General features: G+C 37.6%; 1 protein-coding gene across 1 annotated transcript; it reads left to right on the top strand.

Moving 5' to 3' along the window:
* The first annotated feature begins 1,818 nt into the window (after positions 1-1,818).
* On the top strand, positions 1,819-15,611 carry LOC146369514 (uncharacterized). Its single transcript, XM_084909737.1, has 9 exons — positions 1,819-2,237; positions 5,417-5,479; positions 6,939-7,064; positions 8,034-8,108; positions 8,335-8,430; positions 8,631-8,731; positions 9,143-9,218; positions 9,647-9,730; positions 10,443-15,611. The coding sequence occupies exons 1-9, from the start codon at positions 2,178-2,180 to the stop codon at positions 10,563-10,565; spliced, it is 804 nt and encodes a 267-aa protein (XP_084765863.1). The 5' UTR covers positions 1,819-2,177; the 3' UTR covers positions 10,566-15,611.
* The last annotated feature ends 275 nt before the right edge of the window (positions 15,612-15,886 follow it).

Here is a 15,886-nt window from a genome sequence, read left to right as displayed (position 1 = left end):
ATTTTGTTTTTGCCATCAGAACATCATAACAGTGTGACTATCAGACAGAAAATGAAAATGAATCCATATTTTTGCACAGATTTGTCGAAATGTCCTTTGTCGAAATGACAAATCTGTAATTGATGTTATATAAAAATGCTATCATTAGTCTCATTATATATGAGCTTATTAATCAAGGCTAAACCATTTAGATCTGTATCTATAAATTACATAATAATAAGGCATAATGCTTTATAAATGAAGTATTCACCATTATCTCACTAATGCTTAATACAGTGCGGTTATGTGTATGTTTCAGTGTATAACTACCATCGGGTTAGATATTTAGCGAGGGATTGCAGATGAAAAGAAATAACAGTGTTTATTAATCTACACTGTGCCTGTTAAAAATAAACAAATAAAAATCAAAATATGTAATGTAATATAACAAAGTAAGGAATTTTTTTTAAATATTCATTTTACACTTTACAGTTTCAATCTGAGTACTTCGGGTGTTTAAGTTGACAGTGAAGTTTTTATCTATTTCTTGACATCCATAATTAAAGAAAATAAGATAGCTGACTACCAAACACAAATGACAGGACAAGCAACACCACTGTTCTTAGTGAGTCAAAGCCAAACTGTGTGATGGCGTGAAATTTGGAAACTAAACCTGGCCCCTCCCCCTTCTGCATAAAATTTAAATTCCTCAGAAAGAAAACCACCTGCATTCAGCAAAAACAATCAGGAAGATGTTGCAGAAACAGCTTGGAACAGTCAGAATAACAAAGCAGCCAATCCTTATGGTATTAATTACTCATAGAACAAGAGTTACGTCTGGTATCTCACAGCCGCAATGGATGTTTACACTGCACACGTCATTACCACTGTTTTGGCTAATGTGGCTGATTCCAGAGATATTTTTATATTTCTGCCCAAATCTGTAAATGTCTGCTGGGAAACAACCAGGGACACTGTTTATGACTGTTTCTCTAACACACATAAGTTTGGTCATAAACACACTCTGCTGGTCCATCCCCTGCAGCTATTTTTAACCTAAAGTCAACACAGCACCCAGTTTAATGACTCTGCTGGATTCCAGTCTATTTTACTCCCGTCCTGGTACAGCACTTACTACAAAATAACACTGATATGAAATTGAAATATTATTTTGATAAGTCCAAGCAAATAACTTGATCACAAATATACAAATCAAACTGAAGCCAAATTAACATCTTATTGTAGCTGACTTTGTGCATCAAGATCATGGAATCCAGTTTTCCATAGCAAAACTGCATCAATCACAGCTAGAAGATGTTCCTGGTATCAAAACATAGGTAAAAATAATGGGAAATGTCCAATTTAACTACGGCTAAAACATCCTTCCAAAAAAATCCTGGAAACAGTGATCTAAATCAGTTCAAAAAGATAATCACTTTTGGAGGTCATATGTGCAATGGCCCATAACAGTATTTCTTAAAGACACAAACAAACTGATCCACTAATATAACAACCTTCTGGTGTGTGCTGAGAGTTTGTTATGTGTGAACACATAATGACAATAAAGGATACTTCTTCTTCTTCTGGGTAAAGATAATTGCAAGAAATTTAAGTTTGCAGCTCACCTCTCCAGGTAGAACGATGATTTATGCTCAGTTGAGATGCTTTTGGCCCATCACATGCTGTTCTGAACAGTGCTGAAAGGACAGAAGGAAAAGGTGAAGGAAGGAGTTGTGGAGCAGGATTGTTGGGTCTGCAGTTGCCATGCAACAATGAAGTTGGGCTGTTGCTGCTGTGTTTGTTTATGGTGTAAAAATAAACACGTTTTCACATTAGAAATGCTATTTGTCTTCCCTGTGTCCTTTCATCACACTTGTTACTTGTTTTCCTCCCTTTCCTCCTGTCACTTTCACTTTCTTTTTCATACTTCTTTGTCATTTACCTTCCTGTTTTCTTACTGACATTCATATCTCTATTTCAATCACCCTCCACGCTTAATTAGTTGTTATTGTTACCTGGAATAACCTCTCCTCTCCTCTTCTCCCCTTCTCTCTTTTGCTCTCAGCCAATCTTCCAAACTTGGTCATGTTATTCGTTCTGCCGCCAAACACGGAGCTTTAAACAACATCCATCACACAGGAGTGGGCTCTGGACTTTACTCTGTTTCTATTTTAACTGGACTCGCTCAGACAGCAGCCATGGCTCGCTGCAGGAGCTACTTGCGAGGACTTGCTATCTGTGTCACTGTGTTGCTACTGGTAAGCACACTGCTAATTGTTAACTGCATGTTTGTGTGGGCTGTCGGAGGTGATTGGATCTTTAAAAAAATGAAAATTTTAAAAAGGTAATCTTAAAAAATTCTAATTGTCTAAAATCTTAATCTACTATTTTTGAAATACACAGTGTGTTATTCAGGTGTTGATTACATGTGCTAATTAATGCATTTCAATGTAACTACAGTCTTGTAAATAGAAGGTGAAAAGCAGAAATAGTGTGTTTGTTTTTAACTTTTTTTCTTTTACTTATAATTTTGTAGACATGTAATTATTTTGCTTTGAGCACGTACAAAATTTAGTTTCACTCTGGGTTTAAATACATATTTGTGATAATTGTGGTAACTGTTTTCTGGTAGCAGGTGCAAGATTATATTTGTCTAATTTTTGGCAACTAAGTAATTATATGTTGTGTTTAAATCCAATCAATCTTTATTTATAAAGCACTTTAAAATACCCAGCACAGGACCAAAGTGCTGTACATTAAATGCGTTAAGAACAATAAAATAAAACAAAACAATAAAAATAAAACACATAATACATAAAAATTAAAGCAGCCCTATATTTAAAACGAGAGAAAACAGCATAGAATCAACTTTTTTTCTTGTTTTTTTGGGTGAAGTATTTGTTTTCATGTATTCTTAATACTTATCTAAACATTAAAATATTTTAGGTGCTGTGTTATGTTGCCACAATCTTGCAATGGGTGGTACTCAAAAAGATTTTCTTTTATTTAAAGTAAACATTTAGTCTTGATTTAATCTTTTTACTAATAAATCTCTCTTCACTACACTAAAACACTAAAATAATCTGGAGGTCTTTTAGCAACAATTTTAGAACCTTCACTTTTTAAGTTCATAAGAGGAAGGAAGGAGGCAGGGGACTAGGGAGTGTCATAACCACGGACTAGGACGAAACAACAAAGATCCATGAGTACATCAGGAAGATGGCCTCACAACTGATAGTGTGCTTAGTGAATACCTCAGGCAGCAGAAACCAGAGAAAGGAGAGGAGCAAGAAGAGGAACCATCATGGGAGGACAAGCCCCTGCATGGTATGTACCACCAGGAGATGGAAGAAGTGGCTGATATCAAGAAATCCAACCGGTGGTTAAACAAAGCTGGACTGAAAGATAGCACAGAGCCACTAACCATGGCAGCACAGGAAAAAGCACTAAGCACGAGATCCATACAGGCTGAGGTTTACCAAACCAGGGAAGATTCCAGGTGCAGGCTGTGTAAAGATGCCCCTGAGACAATCCAGCGAATAACAGCAGGGTGCAAGATGCTAGCAAGCAGAGAAACACTGAATGCCATAACCAAGCGGGTGCCATAGTATACAGGAACATCTATGCAGAGTATAGCCTGGACATCCCAAGGTCAAAATGGGATACACCCCTAGGGTGGTTGAGAATGACCAAGCTAAGATCCTGTGTGACTTCCAGATACAGACAGACAAACCAACCGGGCATAGCAGTGGTGGACAACCAAAAGAAGAAGGCCCTCAGTGAAAGATGTAGCTATGAAGCTGTGAAGTACCAACAGCTGAGAGGAGCTTGAGAAGATGTGTAGGGTGAAGCCAACAGTGGTCCCTGTGTTCATCCGAGCACTGGCTGCAACAAATACCAGGAACAACCTCTGAGATTTTTATCCAGATGAGCGCAGTCCTAAAAACAGCAAAGGTACTGTGGAGGACCCTCAAGCTCCCAGGCCTCTGGTAGAGGACCAAGATCGAAGCAATTTTTTATATATGTGAATACATTTGTGTTATTAACAGAAATTTCATTCCACAGCTAGGCTGATGATATACTGCTATATGTGGTCTTTGCTCCTGATAACACATGACCAATTGATGCCCTCCTTTTTAGATATAGTTTTAGATTTATTTAGGGAAAACAACTGCATCTTTAAAGGAAAATATTTTCAAAATGTTTCTTATAACTTTTAAGTAGCTCAATACTTTTATTGCTTATTTTAACTGTTATTTTATTTATGTCCATTTTTTATCAGTGTCTTTGTGCTTTCTTGTGTTTCAGTGAAGCACTTTTATTCTTACAAAACATTAGATAGAAGTAAAGTTGACCAATGCAAATCAAAACTTTGTAGAACAGACGTTGTCAAAGATTATCTTTGAGGCCCCAGCGTTGTTAATATAGCTCTTATCCATCAGAGAACAGTTTCACTTTCCATGTTACATTATAACTTCTTATACAGCAAGTTCATACACTTTTAAACCTAAAAGATTTAAAAAGTAAGTTTTAAATAAAATGTGGATAGAAAACTTGTTAGAGGTTCATTTTGTCCATTTTTAAAATCTCTTTTCCTTCATTTACTGTTGTTTATTCACTCATTTGTTCTTCATATATTACCTTCGTGTTTCCCCCCTTTGCCTTGAGTCAATGATTTTATCTGCTTTTTTATTCCTCCTGTTGTACTTCCCAACTTCTCTTCAACACCTGCAATCAAATTTAATGCTTAAAATGACAATCTGTGGTATGATAACAGCAGCTTTTGTTGCCAGTTTGCAATAAATACAGATTATTTCACAAACACTCCAACATGGGAATTTCTTTCCTGTTTCCTGTTGTGGCTGCTTCGTTAAGTGTATGTATGTATATATATATATATATATATATATATATATATATGTGTGTGTGTGTGTGTGTGTGTGTGTGTGTGTATATACATATATACATTTTGCATCTCTGTGGTTGTGAATGCTGGGGCTCAAACTCGGGAGCTTACCTGGTGCTCCACTAAGTTTAAGCAACATCTAGAAATAATAGAAATAAATGTGTGAGTGTTTTTATTGTTTTGTTCTGTTCATTTAAACTGCGTAAGACAAGTTGCAGAGAGAATATTCACTAAATAAGCCAACAGAGGCTGGGAATGTGGAAGTCAAAGAATGAGACAACCATGAGTGTTTAAGGTGTAGTTGGACTGCTTTGGAAAGTTTCAACTTGCTGACTGTGAGACAGATTACATTTGTGATATAAAGCTGTCAGAGTTCCCAGTCTCTCTGGGGAAGAGAAGGCATTTCACAGGAATGTTTCTGCTGTTAAAGACTTCCTGATCTGTGAACCCAACCAACAGCCACTTTTGTGTAAACCAGTTTGAGTCATTGCCTTTTACTATTTTTATTCTTTATTCATTTTTATTATGCAGGTGTCTGGGTTTGTGATGATTGGTGCTGCTTTTTCCCCCATTGATGATATACCTGTTGCAGAGGTAAAATGGGATTTTTTTCACCACACTTTTTCATACAAGAATCAACTATGTAGTGAAACAGCTCTAATTTCACATTATATTTCCTCAGACTCACAGTTGACATTTTATAACACAACTTCTACTTTCTTGTAAGATTCTGGTGCATACATTATCCACAATGCAACTGTGAGCCTGCCACTTGTAATGTAGCTTGGACTCTAGCACTGATAGGAAGCAGATAGATAGATAGATAGATAGATAGATAGATAGATAGATAGATAGATAGATAGATAGATACATACATACATACATACATACATACATACATACATACATACTAATCAACGTGTATGATTTCCAAAGTTCTTTCTATTTTTTGCTAAAAACAGACTATGGTTAAATAAAGGCATATTTGAATATATATAATAATTATAATAATATAATTGTGTATTGCTGTGCTGTTATTAGTTACTGCATTTAGTAGTTATTTTATACATTTTCATTCTTACATATTTTATCTTTTATATTATTGCTAAATAGTACCCATCACCCGTCATTTGGTTATAGTTTGCTTCCAAGTAGCCAGACCTTCTTGAAGTCTTTAGAGTGGTCTTTAATATAGTTTTCCAGAATTTCTGAGGGTCTTTCAAAGTTTTCTTTGGACACTGGCTGCTTTATCCTCACTTTCATTCCAGCCAGTATACTTAACAATTTTAGAGGATTGATTTCTTTTTTTAGCCACAGAAAACCAACTTAAGAATAATTCAAGCACAAAAAGGCACCTAACTCAAACAATGAATCAGTGTTATGTGACAATCAACTTCACCAATAAATTAATTTTCAGTAGCATCTTCAAGCACTTCATTACCGAAAGTGTGTCACAAACATGTCACTTTTTCCTATTTCTTTTGTTGAATCTATAAAAATGCCAAAGATGGCACAGTTTTACAGACATAAAATGGTATTTTTGCACCAACAAGGTGATTCCCAGAGAGCTATCAGCTGAAAACTTGGCATATCTCAACATGGTGTGCTATGTGTCCTTAAAATATCTGAGGAACCTGGACAAGGAGTGGACAAAAGAAGTGGCAGGCCTAAAGACTAACAACAGCAGATGAATGGTATCTCAAAGTCATGTCCTAAATAGGAAAAGGACTTGCAAGGACCTGGCACAAAATCTAAAAGATGCATCTGGACCTTCTGCTCCACACTGCATCACAAGTGTGTGAATATGTGTGAATGGGTGAATGACTCTATGTCGTGTAAAGCGCTTTGGGGTCCTTAGCGACTAAGTAAAGCGCTATACAAATACAGGCTATTTACCATTTACCATTTCTGCTGATCCTGTTCATTGCCTCATTAGAAATGGTCTCAGATACTGTTCTGAATATTCAATAGATATTATTATAAATATTTGTTATTTATTCCTTTTGTTTAGGTTGAAAAAAAAATATTTCTTATCTGACGTTCTCTCTTTCAGTTGTTTGACCAGCTGTCCATTAGTAATGGCTTACTGGTCCTGCAGGTGTTTGGTCCACTCACAATGGTTTTGTCTGTTCTGGGCATATCTGCTGCCTCTTTGGACTACAAATCTTTGCTGTTGGTGGTGAGTAACACAAATTCATACATGTGTTTGTTAAGATAAGATAAGATAAAATAAACTTTATTAGTTCCACGCGTGGGAAATTTGTTTTGTTAAAGCAGTAGGCAGTACAAAGTTGCATAGAAAAAATAGAGAACAAACACTGGAATAAGATATCCATAAGATACTGTACACAATAAAATAGAATAAAATAAAATACTATATGCAATCGAATAAAATAGAATACAAATGCTATATACAATTGAGTATAATACAACGATGCCAGAAAACGAGTAATGCACTTAGTGTTGTTGCTATTGCACATGTTTGGATGTGTGTGTTTGGTCAGTTGAAGTCTTTGTTGTGGAGTCTGACAGCAGTGGTGAGGAAAGACCTGCAAAATCTCTCCGTCCCACACCGTGGGTGCCGCAGCCTGCCACTGAAGGAGCTGCTCAGTGCTGTCAGAGTCTCCTGCATGGGGTGGGAGATGTTGTCCAACAGGGATGACAGCTTAGCCACCATTCTCCTGTCACTCTCCACCTCCACTGGGTCCAGAGGGCATCCTAGAACAGAGCTGGCCCTTCTGATCAGCCTGTTCAGTCTCTTCCTGTCCCCAGCAGAGATGTTGCCGCCCCAGCAGACCACACCGTAAAAGATAGCTGAGGCCACCACAGAGTCATAGAAGGTCTTCAGGAGTGGGCTCTTCACTCCAAAAGTTCAAATGTAGCATCTTTGTGAGGATCCTAGCTGATACAAGTATTCCCAACCCCTAATCCCTAATTGCATATATATGAAAACATAATTTTAACCCAAATTCTAAACCTAAGTTTGAAGCTGCTGTCCGTAAATGAGGCTGGCCCCCAAATGCCCCTGTGTTCCAAAAATGTCCTCACTACAAAGGTTATTGGTCCAAAGTGGTCCCCCAAAAAGTACACATACAAGTACAAACACACACACTAGAGTAGTGGCATTAACCTGTAATCTTTTTTCCAGTTTTCTGCTCTGACATTTGTGGAGTTTGTGGCACTAATGATCGTTGCCTCACCCCTGGTTCAGGTTCAAGCTCAGGTAACTACCTGTTCATTTCACTTACTGTATTTTTATACAGTCCTTGCTTTCTTGTCACCAGTGCCCCCTGGAGGTATGCAATGACTATGAAATATAAAACCGTTATCTTTGGGCTGTAAACTGACTAAATAAGAAAGTAATACAGATTAAAGTTAATTACTCTTAAAACTCTGCTTGTGTTTGTTTTTGTGTGTCACTCTTCAAACGTTTATATTATTTACTGTAGATGGACTTTGCCGTGGATGAATTGTTTCTCAATGTGACACCCCTACACAAAGCAGCAGCTGACATCCAGAAAGAATTAAATAAGCTTCAGACGTCGGTAAGTGAAACAAAGAAAAAAAAATAAGGATAAAGAAATGAAAAAGTGATATAACTTTTTAGTTTTTCCTGTTGTCCTGTTGTCATAGCAACAACTATGACCTAATTTTATAGACATATATGACCTGAATGAGTAATTCAACACCAAGACTAAGGATAACCTTGAGCTTTAACTGATGATAATATTTGTGTGATTTCAAGGACTCCTGTTGTGGTTTGAGGAAATTTGAAGACTGGGATAATCATCTTCCTTTTTCCTGTATCTGCACACCTCCTACAACCACCTATACCAGTGAGTCAAGGTATGTTAAGACTGGATTTTAGATAGATTAGCTCAATATTGAATTGTAGAGTCATTTTTTATCTAATTTTTTAAAATAATTTCTATTTCATACGTTTAGAAAATGTGTAATTTGCTTGAGTTTTTAGCTGTTTTTCAGAATAAGGTAAGGTACACCCTACAATATAGGGTCACAACAACAGAGGCGACTGTTGTTGTGATTTGCCACTGTATAAATAAAATTGAAATGAACTGAATATTTAAGTTTAATACATTTTTAAATTATTTAGCTGTCGATCAACGTCCCTACCCTTACCTATGGTAATGAGCTGTGGGTAGTGACCACTCCCCCTGCGGCCCGGCCCCAGCGGAAGAAGATGGATGGATGGGTTGTCTTGGCTCTTAAATTTTGGCTTTCTGTTTTTGCCCACAGATCTCAGCCTGGTAATTCCAGCTCATATGAGCCTTGTGTGATGGTGGGAAGTAACCAGCAGTTTGTGCACTCCAAGGTAAATATTTGCTTCAGGGTTTTCTTCTTCTTCTGCTATCATTAATTTTCACACAGTTCTACTATTTCCTCAGCATCTTTCTTTCTACAATTCTCCAGTGTTTTCTCCCTTTCTCTGGTTATTTTTTCTTTTTTCTTGCTCTCCTTTACTAGTTTTCCTGATTATCCTTTTTTCTTATGTTTTGTTCTATTTTACTATTTTCTATTATACTTTTAAATTTACATTTTCCATCTTCCCACTGTACATCTTCGATCCAGTGGCAGTCTGGTTTAGTCTTTCTATTCTTTAGTTCAGTTAATGTTTTATAATGTTGTTTAGTTATAAAGACAAACAGAAGCAAATAAACGCAAAGGGAAATTTGACTTATGTACGCCAAAAACAGACGTTTTTTTAATCATGTTGATTCTTCACCTTTATATTTTTGGCAGCCCTGTGGTCCCATCCTAAAGAGCTACCTGAGTTTCCCAGTCAAGCTCAGAATAGGAATCATTTCAGCTTTCGCCACCATTGCAGTAAGAAAAAAACCACTCAGCTTTTTTTTTAATCTTACTTTAAAACCAAGATCCATATCTTTTTTTCTTCAAAATATATAAAGAGTTGAAAAGAGAACAAACTCCAGCTGCTTGAAGAAACTAACAAATGCATGAATGCAAAAATTCTAAAATCTAAAAGTTACGATGATTGTAGATATGTTTGCATGATTGAGGAAGAGGCTATATGGTTGTTCTATACCCATATAAATGTGGTTTATATGGGTATAGAAGGATTAGAGGAGAAATTTAAGTTCATAGAAGTTCCCAAGACATGAATTTTAATTTCTGGAAATGTCTAGTTTATATATGTGCTTGTCTAGAATTTCTGGAAGAGTTTCTCTGATAGTGTCCATCCATTCTAAAACACTGGAAGTTTCAAGAAAAGTTTTTACTCTATGATTTCATTGCAAAATTGATTGTTTGGAAACAGGTTGACCCTAATGGTCCACCTGTGCAATCGCCTTGCAATCAAAATCGTTTTCCCAGATTCAGGGTGTTACACAGAAATTTGATTTCAGTCTCAAACAGCCAAAAGTGCAACAAGAAAAAGTCACCAGGCAACCACTGATTTTTCCCTTTTGCAAGGCAATTGCAGTGCAATTTTTACTGTGATGAATAATGATGTATAAAATATTATACACAGTGTGTGTGTGTGTGTGTGTGTGTGTGTGTGTGTGTGTGTGTGTTGCAGATAACAGCCATTGCTCTGTGTCTTGCTTTGGGTCTGGAGAAATACTGGAAGAAGCCTCCAGTTGAAACTATAGTCGACGACTACGACAGAGTGAAATACCAACCTAAACCTTCCCTCACCTGACCTCTGACCCCCTTTCACCCAAAATTAAGACAACGATACTAATGCGCTTCCACTCTCTGGGCTTCTGGTGCTGATGAGATGGTCCAGAATGAACACATGGTGCTTTATGGAGCTGTTGCCTGAAAATGCTAATTTGGTGTATATATAAAACATTTCCTTCTTGAAATGTTCATCTTGTGTTTGATGGAAGGGGATCAAAACAATAGATACTTAAACTTTTCATTGTAGCAAAATACCTTCATGTATTCAGTAGCAGAAGCAAATTTCTAACAGCAGCATCCTGATGGCATCAGCTTTAACCACTAGAGCTGCTTCCCATATCAACATGGAAATTTCTGTTACTGTTTAAACATGCTTCTGGTATCTAGTTAGCACAAAGCAGGTGCCATCATTAATCATTAATCTTTAGCAGCTAACTTGTGTTTTTGCAGAATGACAGTCTTTTATGGGCATAATCATTGTGTTTTGGAGGAAAATCTAAAGGATGTTAGTCTGTTTTAGACATTTTTTAAAAATAAATTGGCAATCGCTCTATTTGCAAAAACTAAAATAGAAAGTCTGGGTTTTTGGGTCTAGAATCAGTTCTAAATAATTATTTTAGTCTTTTAGCTCCATTCAGAGGACTGCTTTAGGACTGTTTTCCAAATGCCTCTGGACAAATTGCCACCATTTTCAGAACAATCACAGTAACAGAGGGTGTAACGGCTCTCCTGGATCTGCTCCATATTAATTCTGATTGGTTGTAAAACTACATTTTTTGGGGTAGGCAAATGTTATTACAGGAGCATATTTAAACAGTGGCTTATTTGTCTTGTCTCACAACTATTTAATGGAACTTGTGACCAGTGTTGGTCAAGTTACTTGAAAAAAGTAATCAGTAACTAATTACTGATTACTTCCCCAAAAAAGTAATCCCGTTACTTTACTGATTACTTATTTTCAAAAGTAATTAATTACTTAGATACTTAGTTACCTTTTAAAAACACGATTTACAACCTGAATAGGTAATAAAGTGATAGATCCCTGGTGCAGGTGTGCCGCAGCGGTCAGTGGAAGAATCCGCGAGTTTCTCTGTGAATTTCCCATTACGTGGTAGCGCACTCGGTGCTTGCTTGGAAGTTTAGGGTTTTTTTCGCTGTAAAAAGAAGTTTTCTTCCCACGCACAATGGACACTAATGTTTTTGTCACTTTTTACGGAATCAAACTCAAAGTAAGGTCAGTACTTCCACACTTTAAACGCTGCATGCTCATACTCCTGCACTCGATATATTATCCATTGTTGATCTGCACACAGCTGTTGTCACGAACGTCGCACTCGCTTACGTCATTGTCATGAGACATTCTCGCAAAAAAATCACGGTTTTAGTAACGCAGTAACGCAGCGTTCCTACAGGAAAGTAACGGTAATCTAATTACCGTTTTTGCGAGAGTAATCCCTTACTTTACTCGTTACTTTAAAAAAGTAACGGGTTACTGCCCATCTCTGCTTGTGACACATTAATAAGTCTCTAACAGACTATAATATTTTTACTTTCATTTAACGGTATGCGCTAGGTGTAAGTTTCTTTTCTCTGTATTTCAGCAGATGTTGGAAAACTTTCTCCACTTGTGGTATTTATGTGATGTTTGCAAAATCAGTGCCAGTAACACCATCAGCTGTACTGAAAGACTACTGGGGCACAAACATACCTCTAAATAAGGAGGCAGATGCTAAAAACTGCTTTTTTTTCAATATTTGAAGAGTGATTATTATTATTATTATTATTATTATTATTATTATTATTATTATTATTATTACCAGTATACATGAGTTCTCTCCTACTCGCCTGATAGCCTGCATCATCTGTGTTTGTTTGGCATTTCAAGCTGCAACCTGAAGATGGCAGCGATGGACATTTTGCAGCAAGTCAATGTGTGGGTGGTGTGCTTTGTAAAATTAAATTCTTAAATCTGAACTTGTTTCTAATCATTTTCAGTGACTAAAACCCTCAAGGAAAAAAGTTTGAAAGTAAAATGTTAATTTCACATGGAAACATTTCTTTATAAAGAACATTACCACAAACAGACATTTACTATTTTATCCAACTGGAAGCCTCTCCTTTTATATACAGGGCTCAAAAAAATAGGAACACTTTTTAATCAGAGTTCAGCATTGAGCCAATTAAACTTGTGGATTATTGACCTGGTTGGTTAGGTAGTAGAGGGGTTTTTTAATCTGTTTAAGCTGCTTTGGTGCAATAGAGAGACAACAGTGAGACAACCACCAGAACAGGAATGGTTTTACAGGCGGAGGCCACTGAGTCTTTTTTCCTCCTCATCTTTTCTGACTGCTTTTTGTTTTTACTAGTTTTGCATTTGGTTAGGCTCAATGTCACTGCTGGGGTTATGAGATGATACCTGGAGTTTATATAAGTAGTCCAACTCCTCCAGGATGGCACATCAACAATACTTGCCATTGCCAGAAGGTTTGCTGTGTCTCAGCACAGTCTTAAGAGCTTAGAGGAGATTCCAGGTGACAGGCAGTTAGTCTAGGAGAGCTGGATAGGGTTGTAGAAGGCCCTTAGACCATCAGCAGGATGGTATCTACTCCTTTGTGCAAGGAAGAATGGCATGAGCACTGCAAGAGCTAGAATATGACTTCCAAATCAGATACAAACTTCATAACAAGCAGTGTAGACTGGGCACAGTGCTCACTCTGGAGCCCAATTAGCATTTGACATAGAATACCAAATTTGAAAGGTCCAACACTGGCCACCCAGCGGTCATAGGAGTCATATCCATGGAGCCACACACAGACACCCTACAGACTAGGCAACAGGACTCTACTGTTAGGTATCAGGATGGACCTATTTTTAGATTCTACTCTCATGTAGTAGGTCCCGGGTTCCCCCTGGTGCACAACAATGCCTGGCCTTGTGGCGGCCTGTAAAAGACAGTTACAGTTCATGGCGGATGAAGGAATTGATATCACTGACTAGTGATGGGTATCGTGTAGGTTTTATCCGACACCGGTGCCAAACCGGTATTTTTGAAACGGTGCCGGTGCTTAAACAGTGCTCGAACCGGTGCTTAAAGAATGGAGAACACAAACTTTGTCCAAAAGCCTCTCATGTTTAGCTGTTTTTTGTAAAAAGATAACAATGTTAGCCTTTCCTGCAGCTATAGGGCATGTATGGTATCGTTCTTGGCTGGAAGCAGTGCTTAAACAATGGAAAAAACACAAACTTTGTCCAAAAACCTCTCATGTTTAGCTGTTTCCCACTTTTTCTTTGGTCATTTTAGCCTTTTTTGGCCAGGGTGAAGGGAGTATCTGCCATCAAACAAGAAGACAGCCACATGTAACTACAACGGTGTTTGCTAGTTCACCTTACATGCATTAATTTAATAATGTGGTTAGCCTACTCAACGTAAATTACACACGAACAACATTAAGCTACTCGCCCAGAGAAGAACAGCTGCTGCTGCCATCATCATTCATCATCATTTCTGCTAAACTGGCAGGGCTAGGGGCCAGGACTCTCCTCTTCGGGTTCTCGGGGGATGTTGCTAACTCCGGGTCCGATAACAGGCACCACACCCACAGTAGATGTGTTGGTGTGAGGTCTCGCAGCAAGCTATCAAATACGGTGCATTTCTCGGCTTTTAGCAAAACGTTATACGTCGCCAGGTTCATCATCAGATTCGAGGTGTTACCTCCTTTGCACAGTATCACAGTATCACCTTAAAGCACTTGTTGCAGGCTGCTGAGTTTGCATCTTTTGCTCTGAAGTACAGCCAGACTTTGACCGCTTCGCCTTGGGCATTTTTAATCTGTAGCTCTGCTCTAAAAGAACATACGTACCTGGGCTCGCCTACTATCCTTGCAAAGGTAAAATGATTGGCTAGAATCCAAAGTGTATGACATCTCAGCAAAAAAAGCCATAATGGCACCGGATACCAGTACCCATCCCTACCACTGACTGCTCCCTCACCTGACCTACATCCAATAGAACTCCTCTGGGACGTTATGTTCCGATCCATCCGATGGCACCAGGCTGCACCTCAGTCTGTCAAGGAGCTCAGTGATTCCCTGGTCCAGCTTGGGAGAAGATCCTTACAGCACTATACATCATCTGAGTAGGAGCATGCCCTGACATTATCAGGCATCATTTTGTTGCATCACTTTGATTTCAGGGGTCTTTTTGAAATTCAGCCCACTGACGGTTGATCTTCATACATCCTTTTGTTCCTAAGACATTACCCAGTCAACACCAGTGCAGATACCCTGGATGATTTTTTTCCCATTGAAATCATTGATTTGTTGTTGTTTTTTTAAACAAAGTATATAGAACCAGCTTTCCAAAGAAATGGAAGACTAAAAGTACAAAACAGACCTCTCTGCATTGAATCATACTTGTTATCAATCTCTGGCTCTCTTCCTTTCTTTAATCCTGTCTTCCTCCTCTCGCCCTAACCAGTTGAGGCAGATGGAAGCCCCACCCTGAGACTGGTTCTTCTGGAGGCTTCTTCCTGTTATAAGAGAGTGTTTCCTTCCCACTGTTGCCAAAATGCTTGCTCACAGGGGATCATATGGTTATTGGGGCTTTCTCCATATGTATTATTGTAGGGTCTACGTTACAATATAAAGCGCCTTGAGGCGACTGTTGTTGTAGTTCGGCACTGTATAAATCAAATAAAATTGAATTAAATTGAATTATTAACATCTTTATGTTCCATCAGGTAATGACAATAAAGAATATAATGCAAGCAAGAGCTACTGAAGGGGTAGCTTCCGCCACCACGGACGAAAATGATTGTGTCAGAATGCCATTTAAGCTGTCCGTTAGTGAAGACATATAATACAATAAACTCTTAATTGTTTTTAAATCTATCTGCCTATGTTAAAATAACCAACACATTGTTGTGGTTTGAAGTGTTGTAGTATCATGATAGATTTATTTATAGCACAGAACATAAAGCAAAAGCTGAATAACATTTAAAATGAAGTTAAACTGAAAGTACTTATTTGAAAAAAAAACTAAATAAAAAGAATAATATCTAATCATATGAGTATATACTTACACCAGTATTTACATTGTCCTTCATTAAAAGCATCAGTATTCATATTTTTTCATTTATACTTATATTTGTAAAATTGATCATTGGTTGTTATAGTACTACTACTACTACTACTAATAATAATAATAATAATAACTGTGTCCCTTTCCCCCTTAATAATAACTGCGTCCCTTTCCCCCTTGATGTGTTTTTTCTTCAGTGCAGCTGTTAGAAGAATACACTTAGCATACTCTTAGAAGAGTTCACGCTCCAGCACTAACAGT

This window comes from Perissodus microlepis, chromosome 17, assembly GCF_051167445.1.
Source record: "Perissodus microlepis isolate ML-2025 ecotype Zambia chromosome 17, ASM5116744v1, whole genome shotgun sequence".
Lineage (NCBI taxonomy): Eukaryota > Metazoa > Chordata > Actinopteri > Cichliformes > Cichlidae > Perissodus > Perissodus microlepis.
Note: the sequence above shows the minus strand (reverse complement) of the source record. Positions and strands in the feature narration are given on the sequence as shown.